The sequence below is a fragment of the Marmota marmota genome, unplaced genomic scaffold, assembly GCF_001458135.2.
Source record: "Marmota marmota marmota unplaced genomic scaffold, marMar, whole genome shotgun sequence".
Classification (NCBI taxonomy): domain Eukaryota; kingdom Metazoa; phylum Chordata; class Mammalia; order Rodentia; family Sciuridae; genus Marmota; species Marmota marmota.
Genome location: NW_026000196.1, coordinates 10140366 through 10155864, shown reverse-complemented (window position 1 = coordinate 10155864; position 15499 = coordinate 10140366). Strand labels below are relative to the sequence as shown.

General features: G+C 45.2%; 1 protein-coding gene across 4 annotated transcripts in view; it reads right to left on the bottom strand.

Moving 5' to 3' along the window:
- Slco3a1 (solute carrier organic anion transporter family member 3A1) overlaps nt 1-15499 on the bottom strand; it is a 254468-nt gene that overhangs the window by 66332 nt on the left and 172637 nt on the right. For all 4 annotated transcript variants that reach the window (XM_048790315.1, XM_048790314.1, XM_015493105.2 and 1 more), the window contains one exon: nt 6647-6745. In XM_048790315.1, coding sequence (XP_048646272.1) covers nt 6647-6745 — 99 coding nt within the window. The remainder of the gene's footprint in view (nt 1-6646; nt 6746-15499) is intronic.

Here is a 15499-nt window from a genome sequence, read left to right as displayed (position 1 = left end):
AGCAATGAATGAAAACAAAGGGAGCTGCCAGCTCCCCTCCATTGTCTACAGGCTCCATAAAGGGGGAATTGGAGCCTGGCAGATGTGAGTGATGAAAGAGAAAGAAAACCTAGCAGTTGTTGGGGAAACAAAAACAGTCCTATGTGGAAAGTCACAGGAAGTTAGTGACTCTGTTGTAAGTGTGAGAAAATATCCCGGGGAGAGGGATGGCAGTGGGGGTGGCAGGCAGCTGTTTGTGTAACCAGTGGACCTGCTCCTGTAGGTATGTGTATGTATGCGGAAACGCTAGGTTGGCTGGAAGTTTGAATGACAGGGAAGAGTGCATCTTCTGTGTTAGAACCAAAGCACACTTGCCTTTTGGGTGAAGCCAGAAAATGGGGTCTGCAGGGAGCTAGGTGGAGGGCAAGATTTTGTAGATCAGGAAAAGCATCATTGGCTATTTTGAGAAGTATTGATTCCCCCCCTCCCCTCAATTTCAATTACCCAGAGCACTGTGGCAGGGAGACAAAGACCCTAAGGGAGAAACCACTTGGCTCTGGAGCGTGCTGCTTTCTACATGGGTAGGCTTCATGACTGACTTCCAATCTGATTTTGGGAAGATGACTAATGCTTAAACCTAGTCTGGAAACTTCTTTTCTCCACCCATCTCCACAATGAATAATATTTTTATGAGGCATTTTGGCTAGCTGTGGTGAAAAACTTCCTTCCACTTGCCTGGCAGTTGCCAAGGCTCAGTAGAGACTGTTCCAGAATTACTGATGCTGAGGGGGCGTTTCCCACACAGGCTGACAAACAATGGCATGGTAGATGTTGACAGTGTCTGCATTCGGATAGCCTCTTCTTTCAGGGACAAGGGGATTACACTTCCCTTATTTTATGAAGTCTGATGTAGCCACGTGCCAGAGTTTTGCCCATGAAACATAAGCAGAGGGGACATGTGTCACTTCTGTGTGGAAGAATATACGAACTGGTCTATGAGTCCCCAAATTTCTTCCTCCTAAATGTTATCTGACAGGCTACAATAAACCTGATTTCCTATGGACCTGCAATGGTTGTACAGTATGAATAAGAAATAAACCTTTAGTTTTCTAAACCATTGAGATGTCAGGGGTATTTGTTACTATGACATAACCTAGCGTACCCTGCCTAGTACAAAAGACTTAAGAAATAGACATTCCTGCTCTGTGGAGGCAAGGCTTGAAAACCTCTTTTTTTTTTCCTACCTGATTCTAGTTCATGTCTTGACTTTAAAAAATTACTGCAGTTTCAGCCTTTTAATGAAGGCTTTTGTCAGCAAGATGCTCAAAGCACAACAGAAAAGCACCAATCTATCTCATTTAGTCAAATGCATCAAATGGTCAATGAAGTCAGATGCATGGATGAAGAAAGATACTGAGCAGAATGAGGCAGGATGGTATCCCCAGCTGAGGGGAAATCCTGAGCAAGGAATAATTTCCTCAGAGGACTCACTTCCTTTAGCCACGTGTCTATAACTTGGCCAATATAGACACTGGTAAAACATGCTATTTATTTCAGGTAGAAATTTAGATGTATAATACAAACAAGAAACAAACCTTCAGTATTTTAAACCAGTGAGGTGTCAGGGGTATTTGTTACTGCAGCATAACTTAGAGGGAAGAACAGGAGCAGAGCAGGAGAGCTCCCTGCTGGGTGCACCATGATGGTAGGCCCATCTGCCAAGAGACCAGACACAGTTGGGCCTGGCTTTGCATAGAAGTCCCTGGGCAGAGAAGGGTCTTTTTCTTTATAAGATCCATTTTTCTAATGTTTTCCTTCGGGCATCTGAATTTGGGGATGTTTTTTATTATTTGCATTGAGTAAGCTGAGTGAGTAGGTGACAGCTGTTTGCTTTCTCTGTGGAGGGGCAAGTGCACATATGGGGCCCTTTGAGAATCCCATCCATTTCCAATGTCAAAGTAACTCACTCATAATGGGATTTAAACCAGTTTAAAACCCATCAACCAGTCCACCCATGAAGAAACCTGAGATTGTGAGAAAAGCAGGTCAAAGCAAACGAGGACATTTCTACTTCTTCCTGGTATGTAAACATCCCTACAGCTCTCTGGGTGCCTTAAAAAAAAAAAGTTCATTTACCTATTTGTTGAACTTATTTTGCCAAACTTTTGCTATGGGACTTCAGAACATCAGGAGTATCATTAATTTACAAACCTAATTAGAAACTGGAGACAGGGAGGGGTGTGGAGGGTGCCAGGGAATATTCAGGATCCCAGTCACTGGATTAATCAGTCCAAAATGAAGGGATCTGGCTGGCAGTGGCACCAGCTCTCTGAATGGCAGAGCAGGAGGTGCTCAGCTTGCTGACCTTTTTTTTGTGGAGCAAACAGATGGCCATATTTTGCTCCAGATGCAAACACCTTACAGCTGTCTTCGGGGCCAGCTGGCAGGTGCCTTAGGATATGGATGTGCTGATAAGGTCAGGTGAGCTCTGCAAGGCCTTTGTCCATGGAAGGGAGCAGCCTTCTGGTGAAAACCAGGTTTCAGAAAAGCAAGCTGTTAGGCTAGGAGTGGGTTTGCCTGGGGTGGCATCCGGGATCTATCTCATACTGGCTGTGGAAACTAGTTAACAGCTCAGCTTCCTCCTTAGTCTATCGTTTATTGTGTCCTTACTATATGCCAGGCACTAAGTGCTTTGAGGGATTAACTTGTGTCATCTGCACACAGACACGTGAGGAGTAACATCCCCCAGATCAGGAGTCTCGGGATTCAGGCCTGAGTCCTATGCCCAGACTCTTACTCTGTGCATGATAAAGCCTTGTCAATAGCAGGTCCCTTACTCCCATGATAAGGCTTTGAGTTTCCAATAAGACAATCTATGTGTGGCTTCAGTAAGTGATCAGTTTGGGGCCACTGCTGTTCCTGATCTTCACCTAATAAGTCCACACCGTCAAGGTTGGTCAATTCAACGATCGGGAGCACGCTCTGCAACTAAGTCCTCTCTTTTTCAAGGTCCTGTTCCTAACTGAGTTTTCATCTAACAAAGAGATCCAAATAGGGAAATCCTGCAAGGACCATCATTTCTCCCTGCAGCTCTCAGAGGAGTGATCTATTCTTAAGAAGAGAGGTAAAGGGAGCCCCATAGCCAACAAACAGATGAAAGGCAAGGGCAACAGAATCCCATGTCCAGGCCTGGCCAGGTGAGCCTCCAGAGGAGCTGCCCTGTGGGACCTCTCCTGCCACAGAAGCCCAATCCTACGAGCAACCCCTCCACTGCAGCCCCTGCCGCACCTATTCTCAGATTCCAACCAGATTTTGTTCCAGACTCTTCCTCCTGAGTTGCTTCCCCAGCTGCCACCAGGCTGCATGGGGGGAAGATAACTTCTTCCCCGACCCCTGTCTGCTACCCACATGAAGGTCCTCTGTGACCTACCTTGCTGCCTCCACATGAAGCCACTGCCTCTCCAGGCCCCCTGCTCTCAGCTGTGATTTTAGAAACATGTGGCTATATCCCTAGCCCCTGAACATTCAGGCTTCAGGTAATGTTCCTGCTTATTGAACAGTCCTAAAGCAAGGCTGTCTTTTAGATTAAGTGAGGAAAATACAGGGAAGGCATTAAAGTATGGAGAATCCCTTCCTCAAAATATAGCCAAATCCACTTATCGATGACAAGTTTTTGGTCACAAAATTGGAAATTATAAAAATTGCTGGAAACTGTAGGATTCTGTGGCTGACTCCATAACAGAATACATGGTGTTCTTCTGCCCTCTCCTGGCAGGGAGCAGCACCAACAACCAACCTCAGGACCTTGGAGAAAAGATGCAAACAAAGATGGTGACTCACAAAGCATCCTTCCATTTCCCAGAAACAGACCAGGAAGTCCCCTGTCAACTTGGAGTGAAGAAGACTGCCAATCACAAGATGCCCTGACAGAAGGGAAAAGCGCCCATCTGTCTTGTCTAGGGGAGGTAGCAAACTGACAATGAGATAGGAACTGTAGATGATATTGTTTCACACTGAGCCTTGAAGGGTGAGCAAATATGGTAACAGAAAGGGATGGGAACAGCATTCTAGGCTGAAGGAATAGCTTAATCAAGCTGAGTGTTCTGAGAGTATACAAGTAAACCCCACCCTGCCAAGCTACCTGTCTATCACTTCTTTGGTTATTCTGGGTACTCAGAAAAGAGATCCAAATGATGGTACTTGCAGGATTTCCCTGTTTGGATCTCTTTCTCATTGGGGAGCTGGGTGAGAGCAATCTTGAAGTAGATACCTGCACGTTGGCTCAGGAGACCTGGGTTTTATATAGATGCACCGTTCACATTGGGTCCCTCTCCTTCCCTTTCTGGAACTCAGTTTCCTCAATGGGAATATGAAATATTTGGAAGAGAGTGATACCCGAGTTCTTTCTGGCTCAAACTGTGGTCATTCACAAGCTTGGTTCCAGGAGCCATGGATTATATGCCAAAGGCAGAATATGTAGCCCAGCTACTTCAAGTTTCCCTCAGGTCAGCTTCCCCTTCCTTATCCTCCTCCCATCTCTTGTCCTGTGCTACAGCATTAAGAGCTGGCTCTCCTGACCTTACAAGCAAGATGACCGCTGGCTCTCTTCCTGGGTGTTTCTCTCACCAACCCACCCTTCACACTGCCTGCTGGGAGTGGGGTTCAAAAGGCCAGCCAGCTGTGGGAAGCGGTGGCATCCCACCACCTCCTAGCACTTGGCAAGAATAAATAAGGCTGCACTTGATTTTATTTTCCACTTGGAAATCTGTAATGTCATTAGCTACAAGTAAATATATCAGTGCGATTAATGGAGTGAATCACAAAGCGACTTGATTGGATTTAAAACCACATTATTTCTTTGGGGTGAATTAGTAAATTTAGCACTGTCGAGAGGTGATGGATCGGGAACCCAGGGACTGAGAGTTCTTATTGATCCTGAGAACAGATCAGCATGAAAAGTTGGTATGTCTTCTCCCTTTTGTTTTCAGAGAGGAACTGTGGCTTCACTGCTCATTGAACTACACAGAAACACAGTATTCTCTTTCAGGCACATGACAGACTTTTTTCCACATGGGGTAGAAAGTGTCTCAGATGGTCTTCAAAGATCCCTGTCCCTCAGTATTCATGTCTGTGTGTAATTATCTCCTGCTTGACAGTGGAAGTGAACAAATGACTGGCTCCTAGCAAGCAGAGTTCAGCAGATGTCATGAGGCACCAATTCTAGATGAGGTTATAAAAAGACTGTGGCTCCTCATCTTAGGTGCTCTCTCTTACATCCTCTCTTTAGGTATTTGCTCCTGGTGAAGTACCCCTGTAGAGGTCCAGGGCTGTCAGCCTGGAAATGGACCTTCTAAAGTTACCAACACCAAAGGCATGAAATTGGAAGTGGATCCTTTCTCCACTCGGACTTGAGATGACTGCTGACTGGGCCAACGCCTTGATTGTAACCCGAGTAACTTAGAGCCAGAACCATCTACCTATGCTGCTCTTGTACTCTAGATCCACAGAAAAAAAAAAGAGAGATAAAAAATGCCTAAGTCACTAAATTTGAGGTCATTTTTTTCACACAGCAAATGAATAAAAATAATATGTGTTATTTCTGAACACAAGTTTCAAGAGCCCTTGTGTAGTATGTCACAGACTGGCTTCCTGCCGTGGCAACTGTACAAGTTGGGGGTCAGGATGAAGCTTCTGTTATCCAAGAGCAATGAAACAAGTCCCATACTCTCTAACACCCACAACCTATGTTGGACAGGGAGTGTGACCCAGATAAATTCTGGATGGATAAAAATCACTTAGATTTGGGAATTACTTGTGACCACAGCATCACCTAAGCCCACCCTGACTAGCACACTGTTCAATCACACAGGATCACAGAGCAAAGTAAGAAACACATTTGTTCTTCTGGTTAAGAACACAATAGGTTTCACTTAAGATGGTTTCGAGTGGGGTGTTTCCTGACAAAGCCCATCACAACAGTGATTTTATAGAAAGGATTTTTAAGTCATCTGTCTCACTGATCCCAAAGGCAACTTGAACTTCCCATTTCCAGAACAGGTGCTACAATTTTCAGTTCAGCAAGGAAGGCTTTCATACAGTTAATGGGCCAACTTGCAATGAGTAAATGCCAGGCATTTCCTTCCACATATACCCTCTCACTTAATTCTTAAAAAGAGTTCTGAGACAGATGTGATTATTGAATTGCTTAATTTACAGATGAGGAAAATAAAATACAGATCTGAAGAATAAAAGCCAGCCCGTGGCACCGTGGAAGGTGGTGGAACCTTTACCATTGGGGCCTGATGGAAGGAAGCTAAGTCATGTGTCCCAGTAGGGGATATTGGGATCTTGATCTCTTTCTCTCGCCTTCACTTCCTGGCTGCCACGAGGTGAACGGCTCTGCTCTCACCATGATGTGCTGCCTCACCACAAGCTCAAAAGCAATGAGTCAACTGACCACAGATCAGAACCCCTGAAACCATGAGCCAAAGTACACGTTTCCTGTTTTCAGGTTGATTACCTCAGGTGTTTGTCACAGTACCAGAAGGCTGACTAATACAGGGCTATAGCTTAGTAGGAAGGTTATAGAAGCCTAGAGGCTGAAGACTCCTTTACGAGGAAGGAAATGCTCACAAGTAGTGGTTAGAAATCAAGGTCTGCTCCTTACTTGTGTCAATGAAGACTGCATCCACGTAGATTTTGGTACAGAAAGAGCCCAGAATAAATCCACAGGCAGGTCCAAATACCAACATTGTGAACAGGATTCCTGAAAGAAGACAAAAGGTTAGATTAAAATCAGAAGCCATTTAATAAGCAGATCATCAAAGGTCAAGGAGATCATTTTATGTTGATCAGATGAGATGTCTGATTATTACAAATGATCTTACAGGAATGAGTCTAAACATCGGAGAGGGGAAGATCCAGGATTTCTCATTTTCAGAAAATCCATTAAAGTCCTGCATATTATGCCAGGATTTTATATTATTTTGATAGATTGCTTTGACACAGATATTTGTAGGCCATAGCACACATTCCTTTGGGGGACTTCACCCATCAATCAAACACATAAAAAAAAAAAAAGATCCACATCTATCATTAATAGTTTTCCTGCCATCAACAACTTCGAAGGACTTTTATAATTTTGATTTTTGTGTTTATGTGGCTTTAGATAATTCATGGAATTCACGGTTTGCTAAGATTCCTCAGCACTCATTGTGCAAACTCAAGAATTCTTGCAAAGTGAGAAAAAAATGTAAGCCACAAATTATTTTCAAATGTAATGAAATGTTTATGTTCACTAAATTTAGCAAATAACAAAATTCACACAACGACATGCTTTGAGAAGAACTAATTAGGCATTTTACTAATTTTGATTTTGCAAGCCCCACCCCATCCCATTTGTGTGTCACTGTCTTCTTGGCAGTTACAGTTGTTCTGAGCTCATTTGTCCACAGGATTTGAGAAGATGGCTGGCTGTGGTCCATGTAGAATTACCTGATGGATCTAGTACCTGGAATTTTGTACGAAACTTTTGAATGATCCTAGAAAAAGTACTGATTCCAAACAAAAACCCACAAGTTGTATCTGTTTAACTCAGCTTCCTTTTTGATAGATATTTCCTGAATACTGACTGTTCCCCAGGTCCTGGCCTTCTCTTGAGCTGCTGATCCTGGCTGCCCACAGGAGTCCTGCAGGGCCCAGTGGGCCTGCAAAATCTCTGGCAGCTCAGGTGGACAGTGGCCTGCAGATGCAGATGGGTGAGTAAGGAGCATAGGGCACCAGCCAAGAGTTGCAGTTGCTCCAGCTCCTCTGGAAGAGGGCTAGGTTTCCATACAACTTGGAGTTGAAAAAGGTAGGGCACAATTTTTTTTTTTCTTTTTTGTGTTGAGAAGACCATTTCCAGAGATTCAGCTGGACTCTCTGGGGGCCACTTTCTAAGTGGCCCTTCCTCAGGAGACATCACCAGGAGGCACCGTTTCCACTTCACCAATATCCCAGGGCAGCACCTCAGATAGTGCAGTTGCAGAGGGCACAGCCCTATGTCTTCAGGGAGAGTTGGTTCCTGAGGTGTGAGGCTGACCATGATCTCACAGATCTACTTCTGAATTTGCGTCTGTGGCTCTCCACTGAATTAATTCTGTCAATCTGTGATTTTGTTCTTACTCATTTAGCAAAACCACCTCAAATGTTCTGCCTAAACGGATGAGAAACAGATTATCTCAGGCACTAAGATCCAGGATCCCTGTGTGAATAGCTTCGGGCCCAGGAGAAAATGCTCTTCTGCAGCCCTGTGCTGCCCCCTGCTGTCCTCCAGGCTCCTTTACATCCAGCAGAGGGGCGCTGTGGAAGAGAGCCAGCGAGGGATAGGCTGCCTGAGAAATGTGAAGACACCTTTCTTTCTTTTACCCTGTGTAATGGAAAGCATTTTACACAGAGTCTCCTCTAATCCTTTCAATGACCCAAGGGTGAATTTACTGTGCTACCTTCACAGAAGAAGGAATGGGATCCCAGAAATCCCATGCCTTGTGGGCAGCACACATCCAAAGCTGCAGCACACAGCCAAAAGGGGAGGGATGCTTCTGAAGCCAAGTTTCCTGAGGGAAGAGTGTAGGTAAGGGCAGGGACAGCCTGGGTCCAAATCCCAGCTCTACCATGTCCTAGGTTTGTGAACCTTGGACAAGGTACTCCTTGTACTCCCGTTTCCTCATCTGTAAAATGAGGGTAATATGAGAGCAGCTTCATGGGGCTATGGTCAGGATTCAATGACCTACTATTTACAAAGCACTTAGAATAGTGCCTGGTACACAGCACACAGCAAGAACCACAGAAGTGCCCATTAGACAGATGACACGTGTCTCTCTTCCTACAGTGTGCACCCAGGTCCATGGAACCCCTCTTTCCAGAGCTCATGTCACAGACAGATGACACCTGTCTCTCTTCCTACAATGAAGGCCAGTGTGCACCCAGGTCCCTGGTCCCCCTCCTTCCAGAGCTCATGTCACCTCTGTGTCTCACCTCCTGAGGCCATCATCAGGGAGATGAGCTACAGCTGAGAACAGGCCAGGCCAGGAGAAGATACCTACTGGGAAGCAGCAGAGGTCAGTTTCCCCAGGACACACATAGACTGAGTGACCTGTGTCTACTCTCTGCTTGGACACTGCTGGCCAAGCATAATGGAAAGCTAACCCGGCAGTCACACACTACTCATGGAACTCCTCCTCCAAGGTAGCTGGTGGTTTCAACAGTGGCTCACACATATTCCTTTAGATGACATCTGATCTTTACAGACTGAGTTTTCTGCAAAAACTGAGTCTTCTGAGAAAAAGTACTTATGTAAATCAGTTGGAACAGGAAATGAGGATGGCAAATCTAATCTGATTCCAAGGTTTGAGAAGCTATGTTATTTCCAGCCCCTGTAAGAGATTAAGGTTAAAGATAAAAATAGTTTTATTTAATGTATATGTGTATTATTTTTTCAAATAGCTACTATGTTGTTAGGACATAATATCTAGTTTGAGCCTAACTGCTTAATAAATAAGACCATCAACTAATTCATGTAGATTCACTGAGAAATACAGTTGAGACACTGTCAAAGTGAATGGGGAAGTTTGGGAACCACAGGTACAAATTTTTCTGAGAAGCTGATTATCTCAACCTGTGCTCAGAGGTTGAAGGGGTTTCTGGATGTGCCAGATTAGCCCAAGTAGGGACTGTGAGAAATTCCTGCAGGAAATGGCACCCTGCTGGTGAGCTTGCCTCCTCTCATGCTAGACAGTCTTTAGATTGAGCACCAGCTGCTTTGAAGCCCTGGGGAAGAAGAGATGAACTGGCCAAGGAGATCCTGTCCTCAAGAAATTTGCTGTTTTACTGGAGAGACTACCAACCACTGTTAGTGGATCAAAAAATATGTGTCAAACACATAGTGCATGCCAGGCCGTGTGATATGGCAGTGAATGGAACAGACAAAATCCCTGCCCTTATGGGGTTTGCATTCTGCAGGATGAAAAGAATCAAACCGGCTTTTGGAATGCTGCCAGGAGCAGCTTAGGACAAGAATTGGAGCATAGAGAGATGCTTTGCCCCCACCTAGCCCTACAAGGTGCTGCTGGGCCAGGTGAGCCTTGAAGCGCGGGGAGTACACTCACAGTTGACTCAGCCTCTGCTGGTAGGCAGAATGATGGCCTCAAAGATGCCCATAGCCACATCCCTGGAAACTGGGACTGTGGTCTTAAATGACTAAAGGGAATTAAGGTTGCAGATGGAATTAAAGTTTCTAATCAGGTAACCTTAAAGAGATTATACTGGATCATCCCCAACATAATCACAAGGGTCCTTTAAATGTGGAAGAGGGAGGCAGAGGAGTCAGCTGGAACTGTGGCGACAGAACCGGAGAGATGGCCTCATGAAAAAGACTGGACGAGTCACGCTGCCATGAAGTGGTGGGAGCTCAGGGGCCAAGCACACAAGCAGCCTCTAAAGGCTGGGAAAAGGCAAGAAAATGGATTTGCCCTCCAGAAGCGACCTCAGCCCTGCCAAATTACCTTGATTTTAGTTTTAGTGAGACCCCGTGCTGACTTCTGACCTCCAGAAGTGTAAGATAAATCTGTGTTAAGTCACCGTTTTTAGTAATTTATTAATAGCAGCAATAGGAAACTAATACAATCAGTGGGCAACTTGGGGAGGTGCTGGGCTAAAGGCTAAACGCCTTGGTCTCATAGCTGTGAACATGCACGAACAGGGTGCTACAGGAAGCTCTTCTGTTATCTGACTAAGGAACTTTTTTTTTTGTATGTGAGTGGGTCACTTCTAAGACATGGTGTTGACTGGGGCACAGTCCCAGAGACCCTGGGGAGTTAGGCTACCCAACATGGAGGTGGCTCCTTAATTATTTATATTCTTAGTCCTGCTGACACACAGTGGACACCCTAACTATCCACAGGATTTGGGAACAAGAGCACCAGTTACAGCAGCCATGGAGAGCGAGGAGGGAGTGACTTTCCTTGATGACGGGATATCCCTGTGCACCCTGAGGAGAGACGCAGAGCTGGACACAGATCCTGCCTGCCACTCCTCACCCAGGGCTCTCTGGATGGGGTTAGGGTTAGGACTGTGCACCCTCCCATGCAACGTGCCTCCTTCTACATGCAATGCAGCCCTGGGGCTCACTACTGAGCCTAACAAAGGGTCAGGCCACATGCATCTAGTCCAACAAGAATTTGAAAAATCCATCTGGAATTTACTGGTCCAGGAAGAATTATGCAAATTTATTAATGATACATGATAGTTAATGTATAGAAGTACTAGAAAATATTTCTTTGCTTGTTTTTGGCACGTGACAAGCTGATTCTCAATTGTTTATTGAAATGCTGAGAGCCATGACCAGTCTAGATGCTTCTGAATAACCGTTGCCAAGACTTGTCCTACTGGGTGTCAGGACTGCTTCCAAAGCTATCATGATGAAGACAGGGTGCTTTCAGCACAAAGAACAGCGGACGTCTTGATAAAGCAGAGGATGCAGCTCAGAAATCACCCACACCTTTGCTGATACCTGATTTACGATAAGCTGGGTGCATTTCAGTGCAGTGGGAGAAGGGATGGGACAACTAGAAATTTTTTTTTTGTGTGTGTGTGTATGCATGTGTGTGTGTATATATATGCATGTGTATATATATATTACACATACATACACACACAAATGAATTTGGGGGGGATCAGGATTGAACCCAAGGGCACTTTACCATCACCAGGCTTTTTGGTTGGGACATGGTCTTGCTAAGTTGCTGAAGGTCTCACCTAGTTGCCCAGACTGACCTTGAATTTATAACCCTCCCTCCTCAGCTTCCCAGTCACTGAGATTACAGGTGTGCATCACTGAGTCTGGCTAACAACTTTAAATTATAAAGGAAAAACAAAAACTTCACCTTACAGCACAAGCAAAAATGAATTCCAGGCAAACTGGGGAACTTAGATGTAAAAAGGAAAACAACAAAACTTCTAGAATATGAGAAAATAAAATGACTTCACGATTCTCACACAGAAGAAGCACTTAGCCATCAAAGGAAAAGGTGGAGAAGCTGGTTTGCGTTACAGTTAAGAACTTTACTCATCAGATTCATCAGAAGAGCCCACTAAGGATGTGGGAATGTGGAAAAATAAATGTGCAACATATCTTTTTATAACACACCTAAAAATCAGGGGGCTCATATCTAAACTGTATAAAAACTATCAATTAATGAGAAAAAGTCAAACCAGTCAAGAAATGCCAGAAACCATAAGAGGAAATCCTAATGGACAATAAAATATGAAAGGAAAGCTCAAAGGAATTCAGGGAACTGCAGATTCAAACCCCAGTGGAATACCACCCACTATCCGCCAGCTGGACTCTGAGGACACAAAGCATGGATGGGCAGGTGGGGTCCCCGGTATCTTGCATACTGTTGGAGGAGTGTAAACTGAACACGCCGGCAAAACAGCAGTATCGAAAAACTGCAGATAAACTAACCCGAAGATCAACCAATTGAAGGGTGCCATTGATTCTAACTCCCAGGTAACACCCCACACAGAGTGCGCCTGCGTGTACTGGGAGACACACCCACGAACAGCGAACTTCAGAAGTTAGTTGAGATTTCTAACCCCAGGAAAAACACAGACGCCCATTGCCCATCCACAGTAGGACAGATAAATGTACTGGGATCTCTCTATACCTGAAACACTGCACAGCAAAGAAAACATCATCTCCTGGATGGCTATGCATGACAAATCATCAGAACCACAGATCGATCTTAGAGATACATTGCTGAGCAAAATGACGCAGCCGGCATGATGGAGAATTCAAGATAGCACAATTCTATAGAGAATTCAAAGCACATAAGCAAACTCTTCAGCGATCTGAAATTAGGGAGTTGGACTATAAAGAAATCCAGGCAAATGAATATTATAGAGGTTGGGACTATGGTCATGCTGCAGAGCAGGGAGGGAGTCACATGTGAGAAAGGAGGAGTCGGTGGGGGCCGAGGGAAGGTCACTCTGGTGTTGATTTTATGATTGATGTATTTACAGGCAACAAGAGTGTGCACTTCACAACAATGTGTTAAGCTGTATACTTATCTTTAATGCATGAAAACACAATTGTGTACTTGTGATTCAAGTCCACACATGTAGAAGGCTATGTGCTGGGGGCTCACTGTGCCATGCTGAGGACTGGGCTGTGTGATTTCGACCTGTCAGCTCACAATTCTTTCTAACAGTGCAAAGGATGGGGTGTCATCATCCCCAATTTACCCAGGGAAGAACAGAAGCTTAGAGATGCTTGGCAGCTTGTCTCATGATACATGATTTCTGGGTCTTGGTTTGACCAGTTCTCCCCAGAGAACTCAATCACAAATAAGCAAGGCTGAGGAACAATGGCAGAGTCAAACCCCATACTTTACTATGCAAAGGCAGCCACCTGAATGCATGGCAGGATAACTGGAAATCAACATGCATGGCAGGGAGGCCCTTGCACAGTGGGGCTGGGATGGGTGTAGATTCTGGAGCCAACACTTATCTGCTGGGAGCCCTGCGCCTGTGCTTCAGCCTCTCTGTGCTGTTGTCTGCCTCTGAGAAGGGGGGATGAAACAAGATATATTTTTTAGACTGTAGTGAAGAACACAGGAGGGCCGACATAGCAGCCCTGTGTGGCTGGGGCACAGAGAAGCACTTCACTAACAGCTTCCATGATGCTCCATTGCTTTGCTCTGCATTAGAAGAACATGAGAAAAGGAAGACACCGTGGATCCCACTTTCCCTCCTTTGGTCCAGCTGTGTGTCTTGCAGCCAGCCTCCCTTGGAGGCCTGCTCTCCAAGGAGATGCCCTGGCTGGCTGGATACAGCAGGACACGCAGCATGTGTGGAGGCAATGTCGACCTTTCTCTCCAAACCTTCGTCTTTCTCTTTGTCAAAATGCCATGCAGTCTGGTTTCCCTGAATGGCCTACAGGGGACAGAGGTGCAGGCTGACCCTGTGGCATGAACTCTTGAAAGCAAAGGCCATGCGGCCATCTGCAAGCCCAGGGTCTGTACTTATGTCTCTACTCAGTTTGTAAATAGAACTGCTAGTGTTTCCAGGCCTCAGTTTCCCTGTGTGGGACAGTGCCAGTGCTTGCTGTGCCTCAGTTCCCCTCTGTGAAATGGGCTGAGGCCTCCTGGGGGGTGGTTTCTGGGTATAAGTGTGAATATACAAAAAGGGCTTTGCATTCATCTCTAGAACATACCAGCTCTCCACAAACATGAGCTGTTATAATAAATGTATCTGCCTTGCAGGACTATTTGGAGATTTAAGTGACTAATGCATATCAAGGGCTTTCCACACAGCCTGGCATATAGTAACTGCTCAACAAACCTCAGCTATCATCATTACAAAGAAAATGGACACCTTGGCATCTCACATTGGTATCCACTGGATGTGCCTTTCCAGTCTGTTTCTACCTATAATTTAAAAATACCCAATAGCTCTCCTAATAATTGAAATACCCGGGAAAAAATTAAAACATTTTCTAAAGTCTACCCTTCTGAAAACTAGAATTACTGACTGCAATAGAATTTCAGGTGTTGATGGCACACAGCTTCAAGTGCCAGGCATTTGTGGCTGTCCTCCAGAGAGTGGCAGAGGAAAATCCCAACGCACTCAGGAAGCACTGCCCAGCCCCCAAACCCCTGCTTCCATCCTGTCCTTCCATGGTAAGAAGGGCATCCAAGGACACTGAGGTCTCAGGTGACAGCCCTGACTTCTTAGCAGTGTCATAGAGCAAGGCAGGGGAAGGGCAGAGCTGAGACTTCTGCATGTGACATTCAGAGTCTGGCTGTGGTTATCTTAAGAGGATCCTGAGATTGGCTTGCTATCATCTCAAGAAAACGACCTTTTCTCTCCAATAGCATCTTCCTGGGCTGGAATGCTCAGGTGAATACTTCCACCTCTTTGGAGGGCAAGTGATCTACTTAAATCTTTTGGTTTAATTATAAAAGTAATGCATTCAGAAAGCCTGGGGAAGGTAATCATCCTGCCATCCTAAAGCAACCGTTCAAGGCTTTCTCCCTCCTCTGTACTGTATCTGAGACCAAACAATACTTCTCCTGATTGCTGGCTAAGGATTATGAGGCTTTTTTTGTAGATGAGACAATAGAAGCTCAGAGCAGTCAGTCAGCTGCTCTAAGGATACACAGCATGAACATGGTGGAGGTGGACATGACCTCAGGCCTCCAGGACCCAGTTCTTAGAATAGATGTCTCAGCATAACAGAAAGGGCTTTAGAATTAGCTGACCTGATTCCAACCAGGTAAGTATCCTGGCTCACTTCTCAATTTCTGGATAACCGATTTTTCAGTTTGGTTTGGGAATGAGAATGTCTACCTTGTGGGACGATGAGAAATGGATGCAATGTATGCAAAGCTTCTAATTCTGGCACACGATAGATGCTTCCTAGAATTATCTTTGTGCCTCAGGAATGATGGGTCCAGGAGGAAAGGCCTGAATGGCTGGTCTC